General features: G+C 35.0%; 1 protein-coding gene across 7 annotated transcripts in view; it reads left to right on the top strand.

The window, feature by feature from the left end:
* Positions 1-25,000, top strand: part of LOC144965286 (calcitonin gene-related peptide type 1 receptor-like) — a 262,580-nt gene that overhangs the window by 214,993 nt on the left and 22,587 nt on the right. For all 7 annotated transcript variants that reach the window (XM_078900471.1, XM_078900473.1, XM_078900477.1 and 4 more), the window contains 6 exons: positions 2,936-3,030; positions 3,838-3,938; positions 12,235-12,361; positions 15,287-15,440; positions 22,984-23,044; positions 23,458-23,521. In XM_078900471.1, the coding sequence (XP_078756597.1) occupies positions 2,936-3,030; positions 3,838-3,938; positions 12,235-12,361; positions 15,287-15,440; positions 22,984-23,044; positions 23,458-23,521 (602 nt within the window). The remainder of the gene's footprint in view (positions 1-2,935; positions 3,031-3,837; positions 3,939-12,234; positions 12,362-15,286; positions 15,441-22,983; positions 23,045-23,457; positions 23,522-25,000) is intronic.

Below are 25,000 nucleotides of genomic sequence, written 5' to 3'. Positions count from 1 at the left end.
GATTAAGGGTAAGCAGATCGAAGACAAAATATTTGTGCATCGGACAACAGAGAGCATCACCAGCAAAAGATAGGAGAAGAGGATGTGCCAGAGACAAACCAATTCAAATACTTTGGAACAACTTACAAGGAGATGGGGGCAATAAGTTGGTGGTTATGAAGAAGATACAGGCAGGGTGGAATAATTGGAGGAAGGTAACTGGAGTTATATGTGACAAACGAATTCCCGCAAAGCTGAAGGGAAAATATATACATCTGTTGAAAGACCAGCAATGTTGTATGGATTAGAGGCAGCAGCTACAACAAAGAAAAAAGATAAAGAAGTTGAGATGGCAGAAATGAGGATGTTGAGATGGTCACTTGCCTGGACATGAAAAGATAAAGTGAGAAAAGAACGAATTCGAAGGTTGACTGAAGTGAAGAATGTTTCAATAAAGGTGAGAGAAGATAAATTGAAATGGTTCGGACAGGTTAAGAGTCGAGAGAGGGAGTAAGTGGGAAGGAAAGTATAGATAGTAAGCGCTTGGCTAAGAAGTTCACAACATTGCCATCCGGAAGTATGACGGACCAACACACAAAACTATGTCCAACCATGAACTTTTATAGTCTGGTTCATACAGTTTAATTAGATATATTAATAAACGTGGATGACCAAAACAATAGCAAAGACCTGAGTGGCGTCATCTTCGTTCTATCTATTGGATATACAATTAGCTGTAAATAGAAAAAAGGGACGCCCAAAAACTAGATGGTTGGATAGGATAAAGGAAGATATGAAAGAACTGGGCCTGGGGAGGATGATGCTGTGAACCGAGATGCATGGAGCTGTGGCATTCATTATGGCAACCCTGCAAAATGCAGCATTAGCTGAAAGAAGAAGAAGAAGAAAAAGAAGAAGAAGAAGAAGAAGAAGAAGAAGAAGAAGAAGAAGAAGAAGAAGAAGAAGAAGAAGACGTAAATTGTGATTCTGAATATTATTCATAAAGAGCGCATACTGTTTTTAAAAAACTGTTTAAATTAATTGATGTCAAAAAACATATCATCAAATTAACAAAAACAATGAAACGAACCATCTTAACACAAGAACTTTCACATGTTTTAAGATTAATAGACATAACGCAAAAAACAGAACAACCTTTAGATGAAAATTCTGGTCTAATTTTGAAATAAAGAGGAAAATATGATTCGGTATGGTAAACAAAATACAAGTATACCTGCGGAATACAAATCCCTCGACACGTCACTTCTATTGTGTGTAACATACAAACTTCGAGTCATCGATGTAAGGATTAGAGAGTTACTATGTCAAAATGTCGGACTTTTAAAAAAATGATGATCGAATGGTCAAAAAAAAATTCCAATATTTAGAAAATTGTTAAATCAAAAGAAGAGCAAAGCATTTCAAAAGTAAAAAGGAACTAATATAGAATAAAACAAAACTGATAAAAGGGCACATAAAAAGTTTTAATTCAAAATCCCCTTCAAAAGTGATTCATTCATTTTTTTCACAACTGGATGTCCCACCGTGATCTAAGGACTTAAATACACTTTTCATTGTTGTCAACTGTTGCTAAAAATAATTTTATGAAGGATGTGATAAGTATGGGACCTTTATATTATTTTCCTTTAAAAGTAATCGAAAAGGGAATTATATAATGATATGGCCTCATAAAATAATAAAGAAAATCCCCCACTTCTCTACCTATGTATCTATCTATCTATCTGTCTATCTGTCTGTCTATATATCTCTCTATCTCTCTATCTATATCACTATCTATCTATCTATCTATTTTTATTTATTTATTTATCTATCTATCTTCCTAACTATCGGCCCACTTTGGATAGTGTTCAGAGTTCATAGCCTGCAATGCCCTTAGCTTTCATGACTCCCATTCAGTAAAAAGTAAAAAGTAAGACAAATTAGATATTTTTCGAAAACTGATAAAGTATCAAGTCGTGCGCCAAATCGAATCGATCTTTGTCAGGAAACGACAAAGAGGAAAAGCTTCAAAAATCTAGAATGGCAAAAAGAAAAAAAGATCATTGCTTTTTTCTCCCTGTCTTTTATTCGTTGGATAACGTGCTGCCGAAGGTTCATTTCCGATGTCTTTAAAAGTCTCATCCAATTTACTTTTTTCAAATATGTTTACAACTCCAAGCTTCAGTCAACCACTTATTCCTCTCTACTTGATAGATCTTAGTGCCACCTTTGGCCTTTGTCCACTTTGTTTAGTGATCAGAGCACTTGAGTGCCTGCACAGAATGGCAATTTGGTTTATTCACCACAACAAGTCTAGTAAGACTAGTCCTCTGTTTCTTGAAAGGAAAAATAGAAATAAATATTACAATGAAAATACACATTTAAATTCCGTCTGGATGAGGTAAGTTGGTTTTTTTTTTTTTTTTTGCGAAACGCCCTCCTAAAGACACACGTCTCATAGGTGAGTAATGGAAACTCCCGACCAAATTAATGTCGAATTGTGGTTCCATTGTGGTTACATTTAGATGTACACGTATAGATTGAATGAAGTTGACGTCACTCAGGTCTTTGTTATTGTTTTATGCCATCCATGTTTATGAGTAATTCTCACTAATCTGTATAAACCAGATTATAACGAATGGCAAATTTGTGAGCTTCTTACCCAAGCGCTATCTATAGATAGTATGCGTTTGACTAAGAAGCTCACAACATTGCCATCCGGAAGGATAACGGACTAACACACAAAACTATGTGTAACCTTAAACGTTCATTGTCCGGTTAATACAATATAGTGAGAATTACTCATTAACGCGAATGGCAAAAAGCAATAACAAAGCCCTGAGTGACGTCAACTTCATTCTATCTATAGTAGTGATAATATTATATTCTTGCCGAAAGCTTTTTCTTTCATTTTTAATGATGGTACATAGATTGATTGTCCTCCATGTTTTTTCAGGTTATGCTCACAAGATTTGTCATGATGACGGAACCTGGTACCGACATCCTTTATCCAATCAGACATGGAGCGATTATTCCGGTTGTAAGGGCTCGGTAAGTAGAAACAATTCGTTTCTAAGAGAGTGCTGGCCAACTTAATCTTCGTTACGCCTATCTGTTATCTGTTTTTCTCATGAATCAGATGGGGGGTGGGGGGGGGGGGGTTTCCCTATCAAATTCGTCACATTGATTGTCATGTCATTTGATATAATTTCACCCAGCATTTCCTTTTACTTTATCCATTAATACAGCAAGTCTCACCCAATGAACAAGTTAATGAATAGCATAAAATGTAGTAAAAGCTGTGGTAAAATGAGGTGTTGATCATCTTGATCATCAAGTAGTCTACTCAACTACGCAAAATGTCTTCTGTGATTTATTTGTATTGAAAACTGTCACATCTACACACGCTTAGAATACAATAGAAAAATAGAAAATTGTAGAATTCTTAAAATATATTTTTGTATTTGTATTTTTATATGTGATCTAGTGGTATCTCACTCACATTCGGATCGGAAGGTCGTGGAATCGAATCCCGCATAGTTGAGTCCTTGAAAAAAGACTGTTTAGTCACATTCTCTCATTGTACTCAGGTGTAAAATGAGTACCTGGCCGTTCACATCGTTTTGTGTGTCGGAAAAATAGTAATATCGCCTAACAGGCGTCATGTTTCACCCTACATGTTAAGTGTTGCTATTGGCTAGGGGCCTTTTGTAAAGCGCTTTGAGTAAGTTTAGTGGATATTGCACTATTTTAAAAAAAATATAGATCACACAAAAAGTAGATTTTATATTAACTTCTGAAGCATCTTTGACTCTTCTTATTAAGTTTGTTTTGTAACATGTCTATATTTAAAACCAGGTTTTCCGTGATGTAGAGATTCCAATGTACATCACCATCGTTGGGTACTCCATCTCTTGCCTGCTGCTCGTCATCAGCCTTGTAATCTTCTCAGCTTTCAAGTAAGCACATTGACATTGCATTATCATGACTAAACGGATTCTCTTTGGCAAATTGGGAGTCATATTAATCTATTGATATACGAAGTCTAAGTGATAAATATGGCCAGACTGAAAATAAAAATGATTTGCCATTGTGAGGCGCAATATTACGTGAACAAATTATAAATGCGACATAAAGTGATTATAAATATTTTCACTTTTGAACACACACGCACGCTTCTTGCACAGAAATGACAGTTCAACCCACTGAGTCCTGCTTGTTGCATGGGGATAGAGTAGCGGCCCGTTCGCTGCACTGAAGTAGTGTAAAGGCCCGTTAAGAAGTAGTTTGACTATTTATTGACTCTTAACATTGTCGACCGGCCGACTTTGCAGCCTCAGCAATCTTTATTATTTATGTCCAGAGGAATATCTATTCCTGTCTGTTCTGTTTGGTGCCATGTCTCTTGATGTTGTTGAGGTCTATAGTTGATGTTAAGCGGAGGCTGATGTTCGGTAATCTTTTGAGATCGTTGTTGAGTGTAATTGGCAACGAAATGGTTATTCGGTATCAGATACTGAATAGCGTTGGCCTAATGGCAAAGAGGTGACTGGATGTCCTTTGGGTTTGGGTCCGAAATCGGTGAAGTAAAATGAAATAGATTTAGCTGATGGTATTTCAGGTTCTCGTCTGTCTCCAAACGCTTCGCTTTAAATATTTGAAAAGAGATCGGTTTTTCGTTACATTTTTGGTACAGTGCTTTGTTTGTTATTTTTGTAGGGCATTGAATTTCCATTACTTTTCTAAGTTGTTTCGATGGAAGGGGTCCATTAGAACTTCGTAAGATTTTGTCATTCCCCATTTATGGGGGTGAGGATGTTTTTGTAGTAGTTTCAAGGCGGGGGGGGGGGGGGGCATTGACGTGCTTCTCCTAGCGCATGTTTCAAATACTCTATGAACATTTCCAGGCTAAATTTTCCCTTGAGGAGTTCCTATGTTGCCAGCGAAGCATTGATATTGGTACTTAATGTTTTAAGCAGAGTAAGACCAACGGTGGATGAATATCTCTCATAGTCAAAATGGGTTTAGACCAGAAAAGTACATCCAACGCCGTATGGGATAGCGGCGAAAGCATATCAATCAAAGATTTTAGTCTGGACATGTCTGCTGCATATTTTCCCAGAAATCATAGAAGACGCGATCCGCATAATCCAACTCTTTCTCAACATTAAGTACCAGAATCACTGGAGTTGAAGTAGTATAGATTGGATAAATTGACGTTACTTAGCTCTTCGTTATTATTTTTAGACAGCTGTTTCAATTATTAGTTCTTACTAATCAGTTATACTATATAAACGTTCAAGGTTACAGACAGTCTTTTGTGTTGGTATGTTTGATCAGGTTGGCGGATGTTGCGTGTATTATATACCTAAACGCATAGCGTCAGTAAGAACCCGTTCGTTGTACAGAGATAGTGCAAAGGCCTGCGGGTTGCAATATTATCATGCTGCGTCTTGTGACGACGGATCATATGTTGTTGGCCAAGGGAGATGACACAAGATACTAGGCACAACTTTTCCAAATTCCCCTTTTATCATTAATATTATACTATTCGTACTTTGCCGCGACGAAGGGTGGGTGGTACCATGGTCAATATCTAACTCTGTGTCAAATTAGTTACGACAAAGTAACCTAGAGAATGATCGGGCGGTTACAACTTTGTATTTCAATATCATCATTGGATAACAACATCTTGATAATATCATTTAAAAAAAAAAAGGAAAACATTACTGTGCGGCTATGTGGTCTTGTGGTATGACACTCGCTTTCGAATCGGAAAGTCATGGGTTCGAGCATCGTTCGGCGCATAGTTGAGTCCTTAGAAAAGGCTCTTTACTCACATTCTCTCACCGTACTCAGGTGTAAAATGAGTACCTGGCCGTTAACAGTGTTGTCTCTGTACGAAAAAAAAATGTAATATCGCCTAACAGGCGTCATGTCACATCCTACATATTAAGTGTTTCTTTTGGTAAGGAACTCGTCTAATGGATATTGCGCTATATAAAAGCTCAAGTTTTTTTGTTTTGTTTTTGTTTTTTTGGATAAAATATGAAAGAAAATGAACACAATAAACATGTTGTGCTGTTTTCGAGATAACTGAAAGAAAGGATCGTTAGAATGTTTGTTGCTTGTTTTGTTTCACGGCACGTGTAAGTAAATGGTTGTTTGATATCATGAACGTGTGCAAAATCAATTAGCAAATGCGCATTTTATTACAAGTGTGGAATTTCTAATGGGATTCAAATCATCGCTAGCGAAATCATTTGAATGCAATATCAACACATCTAATCGCAATAAAAATCCACCAAAAACAGAAATGAAAATGTGAGGTTTTATGTCGGAATGTTTAAAGGGGGAAAGTAGCATTCTTAATAAGAGATATTACTAAAGACATGGATATGCACAGCGACGAATTTAAACCTTATCTCCAGTTTAGTTAACAAAAGACAAGTAATGAGAACGTTTCAAATTTCTCCCTATATTTACATCGTGAATGATTAATTTGATTAGCGTATTTAATACGAAAGTGAGATGAAGTAAATTGTTATAGAGATGATGTTATAAATAAATAATGGCCATTATTATCTGTATTTATATAAATAAGAACATTATTGATCGCCCAATTAATTAATAAATTAGCAATAGATGTATTTTAACCAAGCACAGCGAATCCAAAAACAAAACAACAATTTATTTATTTACACGGAGCAGGTAGTGATATTTTAGCGTTCGGTTAATTATTTAGTAGATGGTTTGTCAGTATAACAAATGTTTGAGACCTCCTCTCGTATAAAACAAAAATCAACTCCACCATCCCCGGTTTCGTCTTTCCCCACTCCATTCTTTACGATAGTTGTCTGTTAAATTTTTCAGGTACAAGCTTTGCCGTCCTACATGTTAAATGTTGCTGTTGACCAGGGACCCCTTGTAAAGCGCTTTGAACACATTTAGTGGATAAAGCTCAAGTTTTTATTATTATTATACAACCAGAATACTAGCCTTAATAGACCCTCAGAAACATGAGGCCCATGGAGCCGGAGTTCATCCCGTTTCTATAGCGTCAAACGGACTATAGCAATTGCTTGCCACCTTTGGATAGGACGCTAGTCTATCGCAAAGTACTTTCAACCAGATCTAACAGACCCAGCTGGTCAATCACTGCTGTTGGGACATGGAGATAAAAAAAAAATCTCGACTCCACTCAATTTCTTTTACAATTTTTTTTTCTCTTTTTGATCGACACTAGCTCCAAATCAATACTCTGATTATTCGATATTTGCTGGATATCATGTACACTGAGTATTATATATATATATATATATATATATATATATATATATATATATATATATATGTATGTATGTATATATATAAAATATCAAATATTCTCATAGCTTTTTCCTTATAATATTTTATTAACTTTGAATCTTACACCGAGTGTCATAAATAAAGACGTTTCTTATTCTCCTTTTTTATTTTATAAAATGGTTTGGGCATTTGAATATTAATTAAATTGTACTGTCGTACATTGACGAAACACGTTTTTTCAGATTGGTCATCTCTCTCTCTCTCTCTCTCTCTCTCTCTCTCTCTCTCTCTATATATATATATATATATATATATATATATATATATATATACATAAGTATATATGAAACGATCCATAGCTTATAAAATAAGTCTTAAACCCGGGACTTCTAAATATATTTAAGTTGACGGTATATTTAAGTTTGCCACAACGCACAATATATTATCAACACCTCTTTGCCAATTGACATTCACTTTCGGCAATTATTGTCTCGAATTTGTCATCCAGATGACTCCAAACGTTTTAGCATTCTCCACGATTGTTGGTTTCGTGGTTTTTGGCATAAAATTCTAAAAAAAAAAAACATTTCGGAATTTGCGGTTGTCAAAAAGAAAATGAAAAATATTCTCCATAAATCCTTAGTCATGCTTTATCGATTACAGCAATGGATTGACGAGTATGTTTGCAATATTGGGTATATATATATATATATATATATATATATATATATATATATATATATTCTTCTTCTTCTTCAAGTACCAAGTCTGTGCCAGACATCGGTGATCATGATACGCCATTCATCTCTTTGATCAGATAACCTCAGAAAACTAAAATCAGGTAGTCAAGCGCGTCGTTTTTTGTCGGCTTGTATCTCTGAGACTTTTCCTTGGATTTCTTTCAAATTCAAATTACAAATAAAGCAAATCCTTATCCGTAGACTGTCAACATTTTATGAATATTAATTAAGAAACAAAAAAGATTCAGTGATTTTTCAAAACCGTGTTCAAAAGTATAATATCAGAGTAATTGAAAGAACATTGCATAGTAAAATGGGATGTAGCACCATGATGTTGAAAAATGAAATTCCTTCCTGGATAAAGGTGTTCACAGTCTAACAAAAGATTTTCTTCCAATGTTTTTATGTAATTATCAGCATAGAGTTTCCCAGGCATAGCAACATGTGTCTTCTTCAAAAAAAAAAAAAAAAATACAACACACGAATGCCACAATAAGTTCGTCATCTTTTCGATATCGAAATATTTAGGTGGTGTTACACGATTTAATATTATTTTTAAAATTTTGATATTTTGTAATTATATTAATAAAGAATAGTTCTAATAGTAATAAAAATTTGAAAAGATATCTTTATTACTTTTTACAATAGAAATAGATAAATAGCGGCGCGTTTCTTTTTGTGACTACCTGATATAAATATATCTATATGCGTGTGTGTGTGTGTGTGTGTGTGTGTGTGTGTGTGTGTTTAATTTCATAAAATCATCATAATTCATTTAGATTATACCATTGTAGTTATATTAGAAAGGTATTATATTATAATCGACTATTCATCATAATTTTTTCTATTTCCCTTCTTGGACTCCGCTTAATTTTTGGGGGAATTAGCGTTTTAATCACATTTTAAAGAATGAGCTACTCTTATACTTCTCGTCGTTTTAAATTTTATAATTACATTTCGTTTTGATCAAAAAGGATAAACAAACACCGAATAATCACAAGTGATAATTACTTTTGTTTGAGTAAATAATTAAAAGTTTCGAAATGTATATTTATATTTTCTTTTTAATCAGACATTATGCCAAATTGAACTTGTTCAGAAATTAATTTTAGTCATAATTATTTTGTCAAATGGTCACATAACGACTTGGTTTTTCATTTGAATTCTGTCTTACTGATGTGATTGTACTATTTCAATTCGTACTCCTAATAATCTGACTGCCTTTTAATATATTGATTAAAATTGAAGTTCTACTTTGGGAGTCGCAAAATAGTCTCAAATAGGGTATTATCGTTCATTATAATGTTTCAACAAAGAACTCGTTGGAGTAATCTAGATCAGCTTCAACAAATACCTGATACCGGTAATGCTAATCCCAAATTAACGAGGGAACAAAGATGATAACACGAAGACCCGGATACACAGCAAAGTAATTGGGGGCTTTTGAACCCATTTGCTATATAAACACGCAAGACAATGTAACGTAACATTTATTTCCTGTCTTATTTCTGATTGGCTTATTTGAATTTCTTTATTTGTCTTACCTTTATCACTCGTGTATCTCAAGAAATCAATTTTTTCCCCTATAGTTTTTCTCTTGACGGTTTTTTTTTTACCATTATTGAGCTGGCTTGACGTGCACTTATTTGTAGGCCTGATAACCCAATCCTTTTGGGCTCATTGTTGTAATGGAAATCTAAAAATATGACACAAGATATTGTCTCTTACAACAATGGTAAACTAGTACCATAAGCGGGTTCTGTTGTCAGACCTTATTATATGTAAACGTCGAGCTGGCTGTATTTTTAGCAACAACAATATTCAATAACTTAATCAAGCAATGATATTAAAGGATATACTCTTACAAGTTTAGTAGAAAACAGATAACGAGAATATTCTACTATTCTAGGGAATCGTAGAATATTCTAGTTATCTGTTTTCCTACTTAACTTGTAAGAGTATATCCTTTAATATCATTGCTTTATTAAGTTATTGAATATTGTTGAGATATCATGAATGGCGCGATTGACTCTTCAATTAAGAAATTACTATAAGAGTAATCTTTAATGTTCATCGACATGAGGGCATTATTAGGTAATCTGTTTAAAATTGATGAGAAGAGGACGAATAAGAAGAAACCGGAATAGGAGAAGGGATGAGGAGGTGCAGGAAGAGGAAGAGGAGGAGTCGAAGGGGGCGGTTGAGAAGGAGAAAGAGCCTGGGCGGGAAGTAGTCTGTTGGTGATGGTAATGATATTATGGAAAGATGATGACGGCGATGGAGAAGAAGAAGAAGAAAAAGAAGAAGAAGAAGAAGAAGAAGAAGAAGAAGAAGAAGAAGAAGAAGAAGAAGAAGAAGAAGAAGAAGAAGAAGAAGAAGAAGAAGAAGAAGAAGAAGAAGAAGAAGAAGAAGAAGAAGAAGAAGAAGAAGTGAAAATAGGAGTAAAACTCATAATAAAAACGAATTTAAAGTTTATGATAACAAGTCCAGACTAAAATCACATCACCTTGGCCTAAGTTTTGCCAATTTTTAGTCCCTTGCTCGGGTCGGACTTTATCGTTAGTCGCTGACTAGATAGTTACTTGGATAAATCATAGCGTCGAGAAGATAGCACTGTTGTGAGATTGAGAGAGCTCCGATACGGAAGGAAAATAAGTCCGTGACAGAGGCAAAAAGTGTCCTTTTGCTATTGAAATTGGCTTTAAAAAACTGCAAGAAAAGTGCAGATCGTCAAAAGTAGACATATATTTGTGAGTAAAATTAACAAGAATCTAATCGGGTTCACGAGTTGCTAGTGAGCGGAGACTTGATGTTGAAGGACCAAAACAAACTAAAAAACTGACTGAAAAAATATGACAATTTTGTGATTAAGTTCAAATATGAAACGGAACAAAACAAAAATATACCGGATGTGTTGATAGTTTTCTCTTTGGAAATCTTTTGTATTGGAAGCGTATTAAGACTGTTATCTTGACTGCCATCGTGTACTTGAGAGCTTGATGTTATCAGCACAAAATAACCGAATTAGCCAACGTCCTTACCTCGCCCAGTTCTAGGAAAAAGCCTACCTAGTCAGAGAATAGAAAACGCTTATAAAAACTGAATTTTAGACACATGCTTGGCTCATGCCTATGACTAGGAAGTCTTTTACTAGACTTATAAAGGACTAACTAGGGATTCACGCTTTGAAAATTTGAGTTTTAATTGCGACTTATCGTTTCAAAACGGTATTGTGTCAGGTTGCTTTAGATGCTAAATATTGAATCCATGGTCAAGAATTTAAATCAGATCAAGGGAGAAATTTCGTAAGTTCCTCAATCTAGCATCTCTTTCTATCAGTATTTTCATCGTAGACCTTTTGTCAGGCGTATTTTGTCAATAAATAGTAGGATTTTAAAAACTCTAAAAAAAAAACCTTGATAGATTCATGAACGTTTAAAATTTCCTAAAATGACCATTGTCTTTGTTCTCCGCCGCCATTTTGTCATTTAAGTATTAAAAGGTAGTGCAAAGCAGTCCTAGGGATCTTTTTTCTATTTGGGTCAGCTCGAGATATTAAGGTTAGTTATAGGTCTTAGCAAAGGTCCTATGGTGTTTATTTTTCCTATTAGGGCTAGTTAAAGGTACTAGGTTTCATTTTATCATAGTCTTAGTTAAAGGAAGACATGGGTTGTTTCCCTTACTTCGCACAAGGAGCTTACGACAGGCCTCCCCAAATCAATATGCATTAACTTAGAAGAATAGGCTCAGTTTTTTTCCGGGAGGGGGGGGGGGGGGGGGTTGTTCAAAAGACTAAAAAATAATATATACATTTCGGATTATCCTAACCTTTACAGTCACTGGCACTGGCTCATCGCGACCTAAATCCAATTTGAATTGATGGGCTACATTTGATAATTTAATTTTACTCATTCCACGTAAGCAGTACTCCGGAAGACGCGTATTCAAAAAAAATTGTCTAGAAAATTCGTCCTTCAAATATCGATCGATTTACATGACATTTTGGAAAAAAAAATATCTCAAATCTGGGACTTCGCGATGTCCCAGGTTTGATAGATTTTGCCAAGATGAGGGTCATTTAAATCTATCGATATTTGAAGGACGAGTTGGGTTTTTTTCGGGCCAATTTTTTAAAAACGGTTTTTTTTTAAATATGACGACAGTCAACTGGTTAACTATGACGTGAAATTTCTATTCGTACAACCAGACAATTACGGTGCACCCGAGTGGTCCTTCATGAACACTTATTTGTATCCTTCATCCTGACTGGGATTCTGTGGGTGATGACGTTCGCCATTTTCATGGAAAACTCGAGTCGCATGGAAGCTGACGGGGTAAGATTTGATCGTTGACATTGTTGTCGAAACAAATATATATATATATATATATATATATATATATATATATATATATATATATATGATTGTGATGGAGGTGGGTGATTATGATGATGGTGATGATGATGATGATGATGATGATGATGATGATGATGATGATGATGATGATGATGATGATGATGATGATGATGATGACGGTGGTGGTTGTAGTGGTCGTGGTAGTGGTGGTGGTGAAGGTGGTGGTGGTAGTGATGATGATGAAGATCATAATATGTTTTGTGTGGGAAACATATTGAGATAGATGTCTATGATTGTTTTTCTGAAAAGATAATAATACATAGGGATAGAAACCCTCTGATTTCTATTTTTCATTATTATTATGTGATGCCATTTTCACCATATTAATGGTAGATTATATTTTAAAGACAACTTCTTTTAAAAAGTGTTTGTTATAGAGCTACTGACTATAGCTTTTGAATGTCAGTTTCTTTTGAAAGGAACGTAAAATCTGTCTACCAGGTTAAGAATCCAAGGAATTTCAGTTTTATATGACGGAGTGTGAGTGGGGAGGAGAGACGAAGAACAGTAGAGTTTCTCTTGTTACAAGCAAATGTGGGTGATCATGAAAGCAAAATCTTCTGGCAAGGTGTTCTCTGATAATTCGTTCAGCTCACATTAATTTCCTCTACTCAGACGAGAATAAGTACATGGCTATAAGGAAATGCATATAATGTAAGAGTTTTAGTGTATAAATGGTGCTTAACTGACGAGTTTTACTGTATACAATTATATACGAGGGTGAGTCAAAAAGTAATGGAACAAATGTCCTACTGATTTCCATTTCTTCTTCATGTGACGTCATATTTGGCTCGATTGAACTTACACATAATATATTCTTTAAACCAAAATCTGAAAATTTTAATTATGTCAAATATTGACAAAGTTATGGCAGTTTAAAATGGCTGCCCCCACGAAGGTCCTTCAGCGACAGGAAGCTGTCATTGAATTTCTTGTTTTCGAAAAAGAAACATCGAGTAACATTTTTTAACGTCTTGGGAAAGTTATTATTACTCAGGCATTTTGTAGAGGCAATGTTTTATTTGGTTTGAACTTGTATCTCGTCATTTAGAAGAAAATGAGATGCATTCCAATACATAACCTGAAACCCCCTCAACTGTGTCTTTATCTGACAAATCTTGTGATGGTCGGCGTCCAAGCAGTGTCAACTCAGTAAATCAAATAAAGACAGAAGTATTGATCAGATCTGATAGAAGATCTTCTCTTGATGAAATCGAGGTACAAATAGACATTGAAGCGACTGAAATCACCTGAACCAGTAATGAAGGTTTTTTTCCTGAAGTAACAGCACAATTCAAAGGCGAATTGATGAAATGGCGGGAGAAGCTGAGGTCAATCGATTCAGCTTTTGAAAGTGACCAAATTCAGCCTTCAACATGATTTAATAGTCTGATGTCACGTCGCCCAGCAACGAGCAGCTTGGTTCTAAACAAAGAAAATCAGTACTTTTTATTCTCCACGCTGGCGAGACCGTTTTCACGTGTCATGTGATCAGAATGTAAAACAGTCAAAACATGATCAGATTTCTAATGTTTTTCTCCTCTGGACACACACATTTATGCTCGTTGGAGAAGTATTCCATAAGGGCATCCGCCATTGTTCTGATAGTTTAGAACCAGTTGCTAAGTTACTATGCGTCATTACGAGAGAAGTGACGTCACGACTGTTGAAGGCTATTGGACGAGCCGACTCTAAGCAACGATGGTGCCCTACTGGTGATCTATGATCGTTTTATACAAGGCAATCGCGTTTGCTAAGAACTTCTCTTCGCATGCACTTTAACTAGAGACACCAAGAGGGCACACTGTATAAAACGGTTCGCCATTTGTTTGTTTTTTCGAAGATCGGAAATTCCGATCACAAACGTTGTAGCGTGTGCCACAGATGGAGCAGCTGCCATGGTAGGGCGCTGTCGTGGCTTTACAGTATTTTTGAAAGAGACTGTACCAAACGTTTTATCAGTACATTGGGTGATTCACAGACAACAACGTGTGGCTAAAAATCTTACCCAGCCATTGCATTGAATGATCCAACTAAGTTTGAACACCTCTGTTTTAAAATATTCGTCATTATTTTTTTTAATATCTGACAAATTGATGACGTAGTACGCAAACATTTATGCACAGATTGGTGACGTATCACACAAAGTGATATGACCTATAAAGAATGTTTTGTGGTCCAATAATTAGCAATGAATATAAATTTATATTGTTTATTAGTCTAAACTAAAATCAGAATTTGAAATGAAATATTACAGAATCTTAAATTAATCATATTAGACTTTTGCCAGATAAAACATATTCTCCACAAAATAATTTATTCCTCTTAACAGTTAGGCATCATCCTCCGGATCAAAAGTCTGTACTCCAATGACGATAGAGCACTCACTTCAAACGCAAAGGGACCAAGATCGATCCCGGGTGCAGTCGGGATGTTTTTCTGACCCCCTGTCCACCCAGCAGTGAATGGGTAGCTGGGTCTCTTAGACCTGGCGGAAATTATTTTGTGATAGACTAGCGTCCTATCCAGAGGGTAGCAAGCAATTGCTATTGTCCGTTTCACGCTTTAGATACTGGGGTAAACTCCGGCTCCATTGATATAAAGGTTCTAAAGGACTACGTAACAAATGGTAAAGTGATATTCACTCAAATCAAATTTCAATTTTTTATATTTTTAAAGTGATCATTAGACGTGTTTTAATACGATTTCAGAGCGAAACCTGGAGCTTATTGAGTAATTACTTAAACAATCACTTCATAAATTCGATGCTACACTCTCGGATCAATACAATTCCCAATATTGGTCAAAAGCCAATCTGTATTATTGTCATTATTGCCCATTCAGGTGTGGTGCAAAATACTCCATGTTCTGACTCAGTATGTATCGGTCAGCAACTACTTCTGGATGTTCTGTGAGGGCTTCTTTTTACACACCATCATCGTGCAAGCGTTCTCCAAACAGAAGAAGCTTCTAAACGCCTGCTACGTCATAGGATGGGGTAAGTCACTGATTTATAGATAGAATGAATTGCAGACATTTTTTGTAGTTGTGTTTCTTGAGGTAAATTTGTCGATCCCATAGCTCATCGTGTCGCCACAAATAGCAATAGTTGTAGAAATATGTCTGCCTGGGGCAGGCCAAAATCAGCAGGAGTCAGAGTCTATATGTATCCAATGGTTTTGTCCCATTGGGTGTCGTCTCTGACATAGTGCTTGTGATTGCTTCACCGGGGGGAAAAAACCAGAATGTTACTCTGGGCTCGTTCGTGAATCTGACGTTACACCGTCCACAACCTCACAACGTATTCGCCAATCTTTTCATTTTATTCGATATTTAACCCGGTAGCTTTGATTTTGGTTTAAGACGTTTGATCGGATCTGGGAGATAGGTAAAAGAAAATCTTGAGCTTTATATAGCGCAATATCCACTAAACGGGCTCAAAGGGTCCTTGAACAACAGTAACACGTAACATGTAGATAGAGACATGACTGACGCCTTTTAGGTGATATTTCAATTTTTTTTTCGGACAGCGGCAACGCTGTAAACGGCCAGGTATTCATTTTACACCTGGGTACGGTGAGAGAATGTGAGTAAAGAACCTTTTCCAAGGACTCAACTATGCGCCGAGTGAAGCTCGAACTCGGGACATTCGGATCCGAAAGTGCGTGTCATACCATTAGACCGCACAGGGTATATTATGAACTAAATCGATTTCAGTTTGGACAAAAGTTGACCAGGATTGATTCGACCCAGACTCCAATCGGACCCATGTTTCCCATGTTGGATGAATCAGACGCTGAAAATTTGGGGAAAATATTACATTTTCTATTTCGAGTTCCCCATTACAAGCTTTATTTATTATGTATGTTTGAATGTCTGTGAGTCAGCGTTTCTTTCATTCACTCAGTTAAACATTAATCTACCGCAGTCTGGAAAAAACACGCATTTGAAAAATTGGCCAGAAAACGTGTCCTTTAAATATCGATCGATTTAAATGACCCTCATCTTGGCTAAAACTCTCAAACTTGGGATTTCCTTTAAATCGTTCGGTTTTTGAAAGATGAGTTTTATGGCCAAACGTTTAAATACATGTCTGTCCAGAGTACGGGAGTTAGCTGGTTAATGGAGCTAAGATCCCGTGAAAACAAAACAAACAACGTTTAAAAGATACTTTACAGGTCATGGAAAAATTCAAAAGCTTAAAAATAAGTACTGATACGCTTTTCAAGGTCTACGTCTGCAAATTTTGCACCGTTCAAACTGCAGTCCCGATGGTATATGCCTGCTTTGACAAAATATATATTTTTAATACAAAGTAAACAAAAGGTACGTTCCTCATAATGATGACACCGGGTGAAATAAATCTTAACGGTATAGATGGAACGAAGGTGACGTCACTCAGGCCTTTGTTATTGTTTTTTGCCAGCCATGTTTATGAGTAATTCTCACTAAACTGTATTAACCATAAAACTATATATATATTATATATATATATATATATATATATATATATATATATATATATATATAACTATAAAAGCACATGGTTACACGTAGTTTTATGTGTTGGTCCGTTAAACTTCCGGATTGCAATGTTGTGAAATTCTTATCCAAGCGCATACTATCTATTCAAGCAGTGTGTACAGCATGGTAAGCGCACAGCGTGAACTTAATTATTGAAGAGTTCCATGCGTTGTGTACAGACAACGTTCACATATTTATTTGCTCTTAAAGTACATGTCGTTACTTAACAATTATCTAACAAAAATTGTAATGGTAATTGTAATTGTAAGCGTGTAGTAGTAGTAATGGTAGTAGTAGTAGTAGTAGTAGTAGTAGTAGTAGTAGTAGTAGTAGTAGTAGTAGTAGTAGAAGTAGTAGTAGTAGTAGATAAGTAGTATAGTAGTATAGTGTAGTAGTAGTAGTGTAGTGAGTAGTAGTGTAGTAGTATAGTAGTAGTGAGTAGTAGTAGTAGTAGTAGTGTAGTTAGTAGTTAGTAGTATTGAAAGTAGTGTAGTAGTAGTAGTAGTGTAGTAGTAGTAGTAGTAGTAGTAGTAGTAGTAGTAGTAGTAGTAGTAGTATTAGTAGTAGTGGTAGTAGTAGTGTAGTAGTAGTAGTAGTAGTAGTAGTAGTAGTAGTAGTAGTAGTGTAGTAGTAGTAGTAGTAGTATGGTAGTAGTAGTAGTAGTAGTAGTAGTAGTAGAGTAGTATAGTAGTAGTAGTAGTAGTAGTAGTAGTAGTAGTAGTAGTAGTAAGTAGTAGTAGTAGTAGTAGTAGTAGTAGGTAGTAGTAGTAGAGTAGTAGTAGAGTAGTAGTAGTGTAGTAGTAGTAGTAGTAGTAGTAGTAGTATAGTAGTGGTAAGTAGTAGTAGTAGTAGTAGTAGTAGTAGTAGTAGTGTAGTAGTAGTAGTAGGTAGTATCGTAGAGAGTATGTAGATGGAGAGCATAGAGATAGAGAGTCGTCAGTCAGTAGTAGGTAGTAGTAGTAGTAGTAGTAGTAGTAGTAGTAGTCACACAAATAAATCACATATCACCGCCCAAACTTGTTAGCTAACTGGGTTCTTATCCTAAGGGCCAGCAGTATCATGGGACTCGCCAGAAAGATTGTTACTCGCGTGTTTGGACTCTGCTGAGAGCGCCATAAAAAAGGACTCGTGACAACAAAAATCAAACTTTTGAGGTCACTTGAGTTCAATACTCCCGTCACGCACGTTATGTTATTGATTGCAGCAACCCTTAGACGAGGTGGGAGTAATTTATGATGGGTGTGTGGAGTAAAAAAAAAAAAAAAAAAAGAGAGAGAGAGAGAGAGAGAGAGCGAGAGAGAGAGAGAGAAAGAGAGAGATAGGGGAGGGGGCGGGGGAGAGAGAGAGAGAGAGAGAAAGTGAGAGAAAGAGAGAGAAGAAGAAAAGATAGATATAGATAGATAGATAGATAGATAGATAGATAGATAGATAGATAGACAGAGGGGGGATGAGATAGATAGATAGATAATAGAGAGAGAGAGAAGAAGAGGGATATATATATATATATATATATATATATATATATATATATATAGGGGTAGATAGATAGATAAAAGATAGATAGATAGATAGATATAGAGGGAAAGAGAGGAAGGGAGTGAGAGAGTGTGTGTGTGTGTGTGTGTGTGTGTGAGAGAGAGAGAGAGAGAGAGAGAGAGAGAGAGAGAGAGAGAGAGAATAGAATACACCTGTTTTAACCTTTTAGACTAGCCAATTTTTTGTGTCCCGAATCACATTTTTCAATGGTCAAATTATAGGATTGCCCGCCGGAACGTGACATTAGAGAGAAAAAATGTGTTCTTTTGCCAGTGTGCATGTGGTTGTTTCCTTATATATTTTTTTATTATTAAAAAAGTATGCCCTTCGGCCACGACATCATAAGATGTCGTCGCCTCGGCATTGCACGAAGGAATATAGATACACAACTCATCAAACAAAATGTCTGATGTCAACAGGAATCACCCATGTTGTCCAAGTGATCAAATTGGGGGTTAATAATTCTTTTTAATAATATTAATAATAATAATAATAATAATAATAATAATAATAATAATAATAATAATAATGATAATAATAATGATAATAATAATAATAATAATAATAATAATAATAATAATAATAATAATAATAATAATAATAATAATGATGATGATGAGGATGATGATGATGATGATGATGATGATGATGATGATGATGATGATGATGATGATGATGATGATGATGATGATGATGATGATGATGATGATGATAATAATAATGTTTGCCTATTTTACTGGTCATAAAAGAGAATAAAAATGACGATGCTAGTGTTGGTTGTTGTGACGACGACGATGATGATGAATTGATACTGTCTGGTGGTTGTGAGTTGGGGGAGCGGGTCGTCGAAAAGCGTAAGTCCATTAATTTGCAGTGTTGCTAATTCTCTTTTTACACCATTAAAATGAGTGAATGAAACAGGGTAAGAAGATGATGATGATGATGACAGTAGTGGTGGTTGGTGATAGATCCGCGATTTCCCGCGAGTTGCCGGCTACATGAATGGATACTTCCGTAAGTTACCGACTATCTACTCGTATTCATGAATATTTCTGAACTAAAAAGAAAATAAGGCAAACAATTCTCAAAATCAGTGCTCCTCGTGCTAAGGGAAACAATTCAAATATTCCTTCAACTAACCCAAAGAAAAAATAAAACCTAGTACCATTAACTAATCCTAATAGGAACAACAAACACCCTAGCACCTTTATTAAGACGTATGACTACCCGTAGAAAAAAAATCCTCCGACCTCGAGCTAACCCTTATAGAAAAAAACAAAAACAACCTAGGACTGCTTTCAATAAAATACTTCACAAAACAAAATGGCGACGGAAAACCAAAACGAGGTCGTATTAGGAAAGTTTAAACTTTCATTGATCTATCAAGGTTTGCTCTAGAGTTTTTAAAATGCTACTGTATATTGAGAAATTGAATAAATAAACGCATGACAAAAGATCCACGGTGAAAATACAAATTGAAAGAAATACCAGCACGAGGAGCTTTCGGAAGGCCTCCCCTTCGGGCGGCTTCTGGAAAGCTTTGGACAGCTCTGAGAGCCTCCCAAGTGGGTTGAGAATGCTTTAGATGACCTCCAGACGACTCCAGACGGCTTCCCTATGCATACTGATGGCTCCGGACGGCAATCAATAGGACCGTAAAATCTTGTTAAAGAAATTGGTGAAGTTGGTCGTCGCAACGCGTACGTCCATTGTTTTGTTGCTAATTCTTATTTTTACGTCATTAATATGTGTGAATGAAAAAGGGTAGGGTGATGTATTTGGTTAGGCAAGCTGAAAATATGTGCACGTCGCCCTAGTGGTATTTTTTGTTTTGAAATTGGAGAAAATAATGAAATCAAACAACTTGATATTAGTGAATTAACTACGAATCGTACTAGATCTAGGAATAGGTAAAGTATCACTTTTCTCTTCTTTTTTCTTTCTTTAAAAGATTATTACTTTTTTGCGTGTAGAATCCCCATTTCGAAAAAGTGTTCGTCTATGTCTTTCCAGCAATCGAATGATGACCGGTCCCACGAGCTTAAAGCAAATTGCTGTTTCCGTAAACTTTTTCATAGGTGGATTGGAGTGGAGGGTGGGTGGGGAGGGGGGGGGGATAGGGATGGCCAGAGATGGCCTAGTAGTTTGGCGTTGCTCTGTAATGTAAACTAGATAATCCCGGGTTCAAGCTCCGTATTTATGACTTATGCTTCGTATGCAACATCATTATTCGACATTTTGCTTACTTGACTTGGGTGACATCTTTTGACGTCAGACGTTGTCCACTGGGTCATCTTTCTCCATTGAATTCTTAAACATCTCACAATGCCCTGTTGCATCGGAGCTAGCTGGGAATTATCCTGAGTTTGTTTCTTTCTTTTTTTTTTGTTTTTTAAATATCATCAAACGGACAGTTGAAATTTTTTGCTCCTCTTTAAATATGACCCTAATCTGTCGCAAAGTTTACACGCCGAAGGTTGAAGTTGAAGAATAAGAAGAATTAAAAGAATTAGAAGAAGTGTGTGTGTGGGGGGGGGGGGATGTGATGATGGAGAGGGAAGAGCAGAAAGAGGAGGAGAAAAAGAAGAAACTTTTTTTTTAAAACAAGGAGTAAATGTTATGAACTTAAAAGGAATGATGTTGCTTAACTAATAATCGTCCTATATTGAAATTGTTTCTTTCTATAATAATGATAGCAAAGATGGACTACTTTTAGTTTCCAGACCGAAAGAATTGCATAAACGAGAGACAATATTGTTGAAAGCTATTGCTGAAAGGTTCATAGGAAAAGGGGATTACCAGGATTTACCAATCTCATTCTTGGGATTGGGATAAAATGGGATTTTAAAATCTCGACTAGGCTAATCTTTTCCTTTAGACCCTGCAGCAGGTTACTTTATTCATTCATTTATTTATATCATCATTTTGATTTATCTATTTAGTCATTTATTAGTTCTTCATTTATCATTTGTTTATTTATCATTATTTCTTTACTTTTCACTGATTTACGCATTTGTGTATTTATTAAGTTATTCATATATTATATATACAAGAATAACTGTCCCTTCCAAGAACGTGATGATTATCAATCAACTCAAAATTTATGATTCAAGTGTTGAATAACATTTGAACTCAATCTCTTTTGTCTTTACAGACAATACATTTTTTTGACTTCGTAAGCGAACTCCATGGAGCTTTTTATTTTGGCAAAGATAGATATTTTCTGCATTAAGATCTTTTATTTTTTGCTCACTTATCGTAGAGTTATCTCCTAATGTTAAGAGTGAAAAATGGTTTACATACATTTTAAGAAAAATAGTTTGTATTCAAAATAATGAGAGGAATCACTACATAGTATCGATTCAATGCAAGTACTGCCATCGCATTGTCATACTCGCTGACTGGAAGGCTGACACACTACCTGTTTGCTAAAAATCATGGCGTCTGTTTTCAATGTGATTTGACGAAACAAATTTGATTTTTCGATAAAATCATCACGATGTCTAATCAATTTCATAATACAAGCAAATCATCTTCGTGCCAATTGTAAACACGGTGAAAAATTTGCCGCGATTGATCCAGTGGTTCCGGAGCATTAGTGTTACAAAAAATCCAATTTGTCAAATATACAATAAGATACTTATTGCAATTCCCCATATTTAATATTTTAACGACCCGGAAAGTAGATTGCTATCTCTTTTTATTCCACTCAAATTTGCTTTTTATTTAATGAACAAGATGGATTCTCTCTTTCATGGTTCACGATCATCTTTCTCTCCCAATGTAACCCGCTCTCCCCTTATAAAGCGTTTGAGCACGTTTAGTGGATATTGCGCTATGTAAAAGCTCAAAAAGCTCAAAGCTCAAGCTCAAACTCCCCTCTCACCACCAAATCTTAGATTATGTTTTTTTTTTTTTTTTTTTTTTTGTTTTTTTATTTCATCTTTTAGTTTTTGTTTCTTTTACATCTTGGCTGAGGAGGAAGATGCATCTGCATTCCGCATGGAGTGTCTTTATTGCAAGATGTTTGCATATAATTCCATTGTGACTTCCAAAACAATTAATAAAGTTAGAATAACAATAATGATGATTTTTTAAATATTCATATTATTATTATTATTATTATTATTATTATTATTATTATTATTATTATTATTATTATTATTATTATTATTATTATTATTATTATTATTATTAATAATAATAATAATAATAATAATAATAATAATAATAATAATAACAATAATAATAATAATAATAATAATAATTAATAGTAATAATATATTAATATATATTAATAATAATAATAATTAATTAAATTAGTAATAATAATAATAATAATAATAATAATAATAATAATATAATAATAATAATAATAATAATAATATAATAATAATAATAATAATAATAATAATAATAATAATTTTTTTTTAAACTTGTCACAAATAATGCCATGCTCTCACTCTCTCGATCTCTTACAGGAATGCCGGTACTTCCAGTGGTGGCTTATACGATAGCCAGAATCTTGAAAAAGGATGACAAGTAAGATTTGCTATTATCATACCTATCTCTCTTTCCTTCTATAGATATTTCCATTGATTATTAATCCATAACTAGCTATCTATTTTTATATTTTTATCTAGCTATCTACCTATCCACCTATCTATCTACCTATAGGCATATATATATATCTATATATATATATATATATATATATATATATATATATATATATATATGCCTATATTTATATGCAGAGAGAAAGATAGCTAGTCTATAGATAGATCGCTAGATAGCTTTATATAATATATATATATATATATATATATATATATATATATTTATATATATATATATATATATATATATATATATATTATATATATATATTGTCTTTTTTTTGGTTAAATTTATTTAATGATACATATCACTCACATATCAATTATTTATTACAGGTGTTGGATCCACCCTTCATGGACACTTTGGATTCTCACAGCTCCAATTTTATTATCTTTGTTGGTAAGTTCCATTAGTATCAAAGAAATAGAAGCACTTTTCCATTTAGATTAAAGTTAGGTTGCGAAAATGAATGGATGAGAAACTTGGATCATCTGAAAGTACGACGAGGACAGCTTGGAAATGAAGTGTGAGGACAGTTCGTTTGACATATAAAATAGTAGTCCTTCGAAGCCATCAGGCCCTTGGAGCAGGAGTTTATCCCGATTACTGTGACATGAAACAGACGAAAGCAATTGCTTGCTACCCTTTGGATCGCACGCTAGTCTACATCAAAGTACTTTCCGCCAGATCTAACAGAAGTAGCCATCCAATCACGGATCGATGGACGGGGAGGGGGAGGGGGGAGCAGAAAAAATAGATCTCGACTTCACCCGGGATCGGTCTCGGTCTCTTTGTGTGGTAAGCGAGTGCTCTACGATTGCGCTATCGGTACCCGCACAGATAAAATAGCAAGTGAAGAATTAAGAATTCCCATGAAAATAACGCCAAGCTTGCGTAATGCAAATCTTCGAAGTAAGAAAGTTTAGATTTTATTCTAAAAAGCATGACAGTTTAGAAAAGAATACATTATAGGCAAAATTAAACAGAAAAAAAATAAAGAAAGACGGGCATACGTTTATGCTGGAAGAATGCTGGGAGAGTTTGTTTTTTAAAAATTGTGTATGAGACAAGCTTTGTAAAAGTGATAAAACCAAGGGAGAAGGTGATTTTGTGTGTGTGTGTGTGGGGGGGGGGGGGGGGGGGGGTCAGTTGTTTTTTTTTTTGTTTTTGTTTTTTTTTTGTTTGTTTGTTGTTTTTTTTTTGTTTGTTTTTTTTTTTTTTTTTTTTTTTTTTTGTTTTTTTTTTGTTTTTTTTTTTTTTTTTTTTTTTTTTTTTTGGGGGGGGGGGGGGGGGGTTAGGATTTGTTGGAAAGATGGCAAATTGGAAAATCTAATTCCATCCCAGTAAAAGTAATGTGTTCCGAATGTTGAGTCAGCACTCGATTGAAAAATACCAGACTACCTCCACAATCGAAACTTGAAAGATGTCTGCAAAACAAAAATAACTTGGGGTGATGCTTAAACTGACAAGAAATGGATTCGTAACATAGAGTCGTTGAAGACTCTTGGCCACCTTAAACGGAATTCAAAGCCAGGGAACAATCATCAAAACTGACAGCATTCGATATTTTAGTTTGACCCATATTTAAATATGAATGCGAAATTGTGGATGCCCACACAATCGAAAGAATCAAATGCTCTTGAGATAATCTAACGGAAAGCAGCGCGATAGGTCGATTACCAACTCAAACGAAAAACATGAGCATTTATATTGCGCAATATCCAATAAACGTACTCAAATCGCTTTACAAGAGGTCCCTATCCAACAGCAATACTTAATATGTAGCATGTTCTGCTAACTTGAAATCTCATCGAAAAGAGGTCTGACTATAGGCTTTTTACATAGATCCATGAGGAGCTCAAAATTTCAAGTCGCTCC

This window comes from Berghia stephanieae, chromosome 2 (assembly GCF_034508935.2).
Source record: "Berghia stephanieae isolate SIO BIC M18660-M18661 chromosome 2, UCSD_Bste_1.3, whole genome shotgun sequence".
NCBI classification, from domain to species: Eukaryota; Metazoa; Mollusca; class Gastropoda; order Nudibranchia; family Aeolidiidae; genus Berghia; species Berghia stephanieae.
This window is presented reverse-complemented; position numbering and strand designations above follow the sequence as displayed.